This window comes from Phyllobates terribilis, unplaced genomic scaffold (genome assembly GCF_046119375.1).
Source record: "Phyllobates terribilis strain yellow unplaced genomic scaffold, ASM4611937v1 Scaffold_5__5_contigs__length_657084704, whole genome shotgun sequence".
In the NCBI taxonomy this organism is placed as follows: Eukaryota; Metazoa; Chordata; class Amphibia; order Anura; family Dendrobatidae; genus Phyllobates; species Phyllobates terribilis.
Genome location: NW_027362765.1, coordinates 461,734,257 through 461,742,369, shown reverse-complemented (window position 1 = coordinate 461,742,369; position 8,113 = coordinate 461,734,257). Strand labels below are relative to the sequence as shown.

Sequence of the window (8,113 nt, the reverse complement as noted above, 5' to 3'; positions counted from 1 at the left end):
AGTGTGGGAGATAATGTGGGGTCTTTGTACAGTGTGGGGGCCATTATATGATGTGGGAGATGATGTGGGGTCTTTTCACAGTGTGGGGGCCATCATACTTTGTGGAGATAATGTGGGGTCTTTGTATAGTGTGGGGGCCATCATACAGTGTGGGATATAATGTGGGGTCTTTGCACAGTGTGGGGGCCATCATACAGTGTGGGAGATAATGTGGGGTCTTTGTACAGTGTTGGGCCATCATACAGTGTGGAAGATAATGTGGGGTCTTTGTACAGTGTGGGGGCCATTTTACGGTGTGGGAGATGATGTGGGGTCTTTGTACAGTATGGGGGCCATCATACAGTGTGGTGATAATGTGGGGTCTTTGTATAGTGTGCGGGCCATCATACAGTGTCGGAGATAATGTGAGGTCTTTGTATAGTGTGCGGGCCATCATACAGTGTGGGATATAATGTGGGGTCTTTTCACAGTGTGGGGGCCATCATACAGTGTGGGAGATAATGTGGGGTCTTTGTACAGTGTGGGGCCATCATACAGTGTGGGAGATAATGTGGGGTCTTTGTATAGTGTGCGGGCCATCATACAGTGTGGGAGATAATGTGGGGTCTTTGTACAGTGTGGGGGCCATTATATGGTGTGGGAGATGATGTGGGGTCTTCGCACAGTGTGGGGGCCATCATACAGTGTGGAGATAATGTGGGGTCTTTGTATAGTGTGCGGGCCATCATACAGTGTGGGAGATAATGTGGGGTCTTTGTATAGTGTGGGGGACATCATACAGTGTGGGAGATAATGTGGGGTCTTTGTACAGTGTGGGGGCCATTATATGGTGTGGGAGATGATGTGGGGTCTTCGCACAGTGTGGGGGCCATCATACAGTGTGGAGATAATGTGGGGTCTTTGTATAGTGTGCGGGCCATCATACAGTGTGGGAGATAATGTGGGGTCTTTGTATAGTGTGGGGGACATCATACAGTGTGGAGATAATGTGGGGTCTTTGTATAGTGTGCGGGCCATCATACAGTGTGGGAGATAATGTGGGGTCTTTGTATAGTGTGGGGGACATCATACAGTGTGGGAGATAATGTAGGGTCTTTGTACAGTGTGGGGCCATCATACAGTGTGGGAGATAATGTGGGGTCTTTGTATAGTGTGGGGGACATCATACAGTGTGGGAGATAATGTGGGGTCTTTGTACAGTGTGGGGCCATCATACAGTGTGGGAGATAATGTGGGGTCTTTGTATAGTGTGGGGGACATCATACAGTGTGGGAGATAATGTGAGGTCTTTGCATAGTGTGGGGGCCTTCATACAGTGTTGGAGCCATCAGTTTGGAGGTTACTTAGGGGTCAGTATACTGTGTGGGGGTACTGTACAGTGAGAGGGCATTATACTATGTATAGGAGAGTATCATACTGTGTATAGGGGAGCTGTACATGGGGGGAGACTCAGGACATTATTAAATCTTAAGTGGGCACGTATCGTTATAGGGGAACTCAGGTTATTATTACAGTCAGAGGGGCACACAAAGGGCATTATTACTTTCTAGGGGGCACAATGTGGGCACTGTTTTCTAGGTCACTTGCACACGGCATTACTATATTCTAGAGCTTTGTTTTACCATCTAGAGAGCACACAGTAGGTGCAGTAATATGGACACGTACAGCAACAGAGGCTCAGTATTGGAGTATCAGCAGGATGAGGGGTTTGCGCTGGTTGGGAATAGATGGGGATGGGGCCCGAAATTTAAGGAGTCAAATGTGTCTTTGTTGTGATCTCTGCAGACCTGAGACTCTGAGTCCTGGATGGAGAAGTCATCGTGTCGGTCTGGGCCAGATGAAAAAGTGAACAATTTAATCAGAAAGAACGTCAGCTGTAAGTCACTACAATACAATACAATACAATACAAAGAAGCTTTATTGGCAGGACCAAATAAACATTACTTTTGCCAAAGCAAGTGTACAGTGGGGGATAGGGATGGGGACTGTGGGGGTGATGGATGGGGACTGTGGGGATATATATAACTATATATAACTATACTATAATCTCCTATATGTTCTGCAGGACTGGCATCTATCAATATATGTCACCATATGGCGGTAATATCATAGTAACATAGTTTTTAAGGTTGAAGGAAGACTAAGTCCATCTAGTTCAACCCATAGCCTAACATGTTGATCCAGAGGAAGGCAAAAAAAACCATGTGGCAAACACTAAGCTCAACATTGGGGAAAAAAATTCCTTCCCGACTCCATACGACAATCAGACTAGTTCCCTGGATCAACGCCCTATCAAGGAATCTACAGTCATGGCCAAAAATTTTGAGAATGACACCAAAATTATATTTTCACGTTATCTGCTGGCCTCTGGTTTTTATTAGTGTTTGTCTGATGTTTATATCACATACAGAAATATAATTGCAATCATATTATGAGTATCAATATGTTATATTGACAGTTAGAATGAGTTAATGCAGCAAGTCAATATTTGCAGTGTTGCCCCTTCTTCTTCAAGACCTCTGTAATTCTCCCTGGCATGCTCTCAATCAACTTTTGGACCAAATCCTGACTGATAGCAGTCCATTCTTGCATAATCAATGCTTGCATTTTGCCAGAATTTGTTGGTTTTTGTTTGTCCACCCGTCTCTTGATGATTGACCACAAGTTCTCAATGGGATTAAGATCTGGGGAGTTTCTAGGCCATGGACCCAAAATCTCTATTTTTTGTTCCATGAGCCATTTAGTTATCACCTTTGCTTTATGGCAAGGTGCTCCATCATGCTGGAAAAGGCATTGTTGGGCGCCAAACTGCTCTTGGACGGTTGGGAGAAGTTGCTCTTGGAGGACATTCTGGTACCATTCTTTATTAATGGCTGTGTTTTTGGGCAAGACTGTGAGTGAGCCTATTCCCTTGGCTGAGAAGCAACCCCACACATGAATGGTTTCAGGATGCTTTACAGTTGGCATTAGACAAGACTGGTGGTAGCGCTCACCTCTTCTTCTCCGAATAAGCTGTTTTCCAGATGTCCCAAACAATCGAAAAGGGGATTCATCAGAGAAAATGACTTTGCCCCAGTCCTCAGCAGTCCACTCCCTGTACCTTTTGCAGAATATCAGTTGGTCCCTGATGTTTTTTCTGGAGAGAAGTGGCTTCTTTGCTGCCCTCCTTGAAACCAGCCCTTGCTCAAAGAGTCTCCGCCTCACAGTGCGTGCAGAAGCACTCACACCAGCCTGCTGCCAATCCTGAGCAAGCTCGGCACTGCTGGTAGTCCGATCCTGCAGCTGAAACAGTTTTAAGATACGGTCCTGGCGCTTGCTGGTCTTTCTTGGGCGCCCTGGAGCCTTTTTGACAACAATGGAAGCTCTCTCCTTGAAGTTCTTGATGATGCGATAGATTGTTGACTGAGGTGCAATCTTTGTAGCTGCGATACTCTTCCCTGTTAGGCCATTTTTGTGCAGTGCAATGATGGCTGCACGTGTTTCTTTAGAGATAACCATGGTTAACTGAAGAGAAACAATGATACCAAGAACCAGCCTCCTTTTAAAGTGTCCAGTGATGTCATTCTTACTTAATCATGACTGATTGATCGCCAGCCCTGTTCTCATCAACACCAACACCTGTGTTAATGGATCAATCACTAAAACGATGTTAGCTGCTCCTTTTAAGGCAGGACTGCAATGATGTTGAAATGTGTTTTGGGGGTTGAAGTTCATTTTCTGGGCAAATATTGACTTTGCAAGTTCAGTAATTGCTGTTAAGCTGATCACTCTTTGACATTCAGGAGTATATGCAAATTGCCATTACAAAAAATGAAGCAGTAAACTTTGGAAAAATTACTATTTGTCTCATTCTCAATACTTTTGGCCATATATATAACCTGTAATATTATACTTTTCAAGAAAGGCATCCATGCCCTTCTTAAATTTTAATAGTGAATCACTCAATACAACATCATGCGGCAGAGAGTTCCATAGTCTCACTGCTCTTACAGTAAAGAATCCGCGTCTGTGATTATGATTAAACCTTCTTTCCTCCAGACGTAGAAGATGCCCCCTTGTCCCTGTCTCTGGCCTCAGAGTAAAAAGATCAGTAGAAAGGTCTTTGTACTGTCCCCTCATATACTTGTACATAGTAATAAGATCACCCCTAAGCCTTCTTTTTTCCACAGTAAATAACCCCAAGTGTAATAACCTGTCTTGGTATTGCAGACCCCCCAGTCCTCTAATAACCTTGGTCGCTCTTCTCTGCACCCTCTCTAGTTCAGCTATGTCTTTCTTATACACCGGAGACCAAAACTGTACACAGTATTCTAAGTGTGGTCGCACTAATGACTTGTATAGAGGTAAAATTATGTTCTCCTCATGAGCATCTACGCCTCTTTTAATGCATCCCATTATTTTATTTGCCTTTGCAGCAGCTGCCTGACACTGGCCTCTAAACGTGAGCTTGTCGTCCACCAATACACCCAGGTCTTTTTCAGTTACAGTTTTGCCCAGTGTTTTACAATTAAGCATATAATTATACATTTTATTTCCTCTGCCCAAGTGCATTACCTTACATTTATCGCCATTAAAGCTCATTTGCCATTTATCAGCCCAAGCTTCTAGTTTACATAGATCCTCCTGTAATATAAAATTGTCCTCCTCTGTAATGATTACCCTGCAGAGTTTAGTGTCATCTGCAAATATTTAAATATTACTCTGTATGCCCCCCACAAGGTCATTAATAAATATGTTAAAAAGAAGGGGGCCCAATACTGACCCCTGTGGTACCCCACTGTTAACTGAGACCCAGTCTGAGTGTTTTCCATTAATAACCACCCTTTGTTTCCTATCACTGAGCCAATTCTTAACCCACATACATATATTTTCCCCTATCCCCATTGTTCCCATTTTATGTATCAACCTTTTGTGTGGAACCGTATCAAAAGCTTTTGAAAAGTCCATATACACAACATCCACTGCATTTCCTTGGTTCAGTCCAGAACTTGACTCCTCATAAAAACTGATCAGATTAGTTTGACAGGAACGGTCCCTCGTAAGCCCATGTTGATATTGGGTCATGAGGTTATTCTTCTTCAGATACTCTATTATAGCATCTCTTAGGAAACCCTCCAGGATTTTACCCACAGTAGAGGTTAAGCTTACTGGCCTATAATTTCCAAGTTCAGTTTTTGTACCCTTTTTGAATATTGGCACCACATTTGCTATACGCCAGTCGTGTGGTACAGACCCTGTTATTATGGAATCTTTAAAGATTAAAAATAATGGTCTATCTATGACGTTACTTAATTCCTGCAGTACTCGCGGGTGTATCCCATCCGGGCCCGGGGATTTGTCAACTTTAGTGATTTTTAGACGCTGCCGTACTTCCTGCTGGGTTAAGCAAGTGACATTTAATGGAGAATTTTTGTTATCTCTGATCATGTTTTCTGTCACGCGATTTTCTTGTGTAAATACGGTTGAAAAAAAATCATTTAGCATATTGGCTTTTTCCTCATCCTCATCCACCATTTCACCCAGACTATTTTTAAGGGGGCCAACACTATCATTTTTTAGTTTCTTACTATTTATGTAGTTAAAGAATATTTTGGGGTTATTTTTACTTTCTCTGGCAATGATTCTCTCTGCCTCAATCTTTGCTGCCTTGATTTGTTTTTTACATAATTTATTTAATTTGCTATATTTATTTAATGCCTCATCACTACCTACTTGCTTTAGTTCTCTAAATGCTTTCTTTTTGTCACTTATTGCGCCCCTTACAGCTCTATTTAGCCATAGTGGTTTCCTCCTATTTCTAGTATGTTTATTCCCATAGGGTATATATTGTGCACAGGTCCTATTCAGGATGTTAATAAATGTCTCCCATTTGCTTTGTGCAGCTTTATGTCTCAGGATAACGTCCCAGTTTATTGCACTAAGATCATCTCTCAACCGTTGGAAATTTGCCTTCCTGAAGTTTAGTGTCCTTGTAACCCCTCTACTCCACATCTTATTAAAGGTTACATGAAAACGTATTATTTTGTGATCACTATTACCCAAGTGACCCCCAACTCGTATATTTGATATGCGGTCTGGCCTATTGGTTAATATTAGGTCTAGCAGTGCCCCCCTTCTTGTTGGGTCCTGAACCAGTTGTGAAAGGTAATTGTCTCTCATAGTTGTCAAAAACCTATTACCTTTGCTTGAACTACATGTTTCCGTCCCCCAATGTATTTCAGGGTAGTTGAAGTCTCTCATAATAATGACTTCTCCTTGAGTCGCTGCTTCATCTATTTGCTTTACGAGGATATTCTCTGCTACTTCCATTATTTTTGGAGACTTATAACATCAGTGCTGTATAGAGATTATTTTCAGTAACAGTGCTGTCATCTGCTGAGGTTCCCCTACATCTACTCTCTGGGTGCGCCACTATAGCTGTAATCAGGGTTACCTGGTTAGGGGCCCACTCAGAAGTTTCACCCCCCCCCCCGCCTCTGAGGTGTGGTTTATGGTTGTGGACAAATTAGTTTGTCCCTTCTTCTGTTCTGTGAAAGATGTGATGTATGTCTTCAGGGTTCAATAAGTTTTTCAATTACAATTTAACCTAGATGGCGCAGAGTTAATGAATCAAGCCAAAGGGGTCCAATCCTTGTGTGGATCTGCTGTACAACCTGCAGCAAATCCATACCAGAAATCTATCAGCCTTAAAGTTCTGCTGCTGAATTACACATCGACTTGTTTTTAGGCTATGTTCCCATGATGAGTTTTTGGTGCTTTTTTTATGCTGCATATTTTCCAATAAATTACAAGTAACCTATTTTGGGTGCAGAAACCTGTACTATTTGAATATTTATTTATTAATGTTAACTATTTAAACCTCACCAAAAGCTCATTTTGAGAACGTAGGCTTCGTTAAAAACTCAAGAAAAAAACTGCACCAATCTGTGTTCTGTGTTCTCAGCTAGTGGGCTGTCATCATGAAAGTTCACAGTAGATGGCAGTGAGAGCCTTTACTATCTGCTCCAACACAAGGTCAGAGAAATGCGGAAGAACAGGTAAACTTTGCTCTCTTCCCACAATGCTCCTTGCAGTATAAGCAGCAGACATGTCAAAACCAAAGGTGCTGGAGCTGTTCTATGATGTTGTCTCCCCCTATTCCTGGCTGGGCTTTGAGGTGAGAGGTTTTATGTGGAGAATTGTAATTGCAGCTGTTCTCTTTCTTATACTAACATATTAGGGAATTTCTTCCTTAGTTATTCCTGTGCATTTATGAGGCTGTAATAAGGCTCTCTGCCTGATACCTGTTTCAGTTATCCCGTTAAACACTTTAATAGTAAAGTGTCGCTGCCACTGGATCACACATACAAAAAGGGCCCCTGTGCAAGAACAGTATATGGGCCCTTTGCAGTCCAATAGCTCCTCATAATACACAATTCCACCTGCTATAGACGTAGTAGTGGCCCCCTCACCTCTTGGACCCCGGTGCAGCTGCACAGGTTGCACCAATAGTGTGTACGCCCCTGGTTGCAGCTGTGGAGTGCGGTGTTATTTATATGCATTTTTGATTTTGTTTATATTGTATATGTAGCGTGGCGCGGGGTGGTAGACGTAGGTGAGGTACTCTTTTCCTACACCCCGACGCGTTACATGAAGGTGGAGGTCCTGGCTGGGTGTGTGGACTTGTACTATGGGGCGCTATGCCCTCGCAAGCCACATGTTACCGATGACTTGGGTTTGCCAGGACTGGATGTTGAACTGTTCAATGAGGGAGACCACCTGTCAAAAATAAACTGTTCACTGAATGATAACTTGGTGGGCTTTACATACAGTAGATAGTGAACACACAGCTTTATAAATGTTTCCTTCACAATACGGAACATTTTCCACACAGTTCCAATTCCTTCCTTTTTACTCGCTTGTTCTCTGTCTTCCTCGTCCCTCTCCACTGCACCACAGCCCAGCTCAGTACTACAGTCCAGTTACCAAGAGTCGTATTCTCAACGCGTGGTTCCGCGTTTTCTTTCCCTTTTAGGGAACTAGTTTGCCAGTATGGCCGGTACTTAGTTTCTCTGCTACTGACACCTTGAAACTCCCACCGGGGCAATCTCTTCATCTCGCATTCTCTGACCCA

At 43.0% G+C, this 8,113-nt stretch overlaps 1 protein-coding gene across 2 annotated transcripts in view; it reads left to right on the top strand.

Moving 5' to 3' along the window:
* Positions 1 to 7,012: 7,012 nt before the first annotated feature.
* The window catches only part of LOC141273494 (glutathione S-transferase kappa 1-like), a 130,754-nt gene continuing 129,653 nt past the window's right edge, over positions 7,013 to 8,113 (top strand). For both annotated transcript variants that reach the window (XM_073685397.1, XM_073685396.1), the window contains exon 1: positions 7,013 to 7,156. In XM_073685397.1, the coding sequence (XP_073541498.1) occupies positions 7,088 to 7,156 (69 nt within the window). In that variant the 5' untranslated portion in view covers positions 7,013 to 7,087. The remainder of the gene's footprint in view (positions 7,157 to 8,113) is intronic.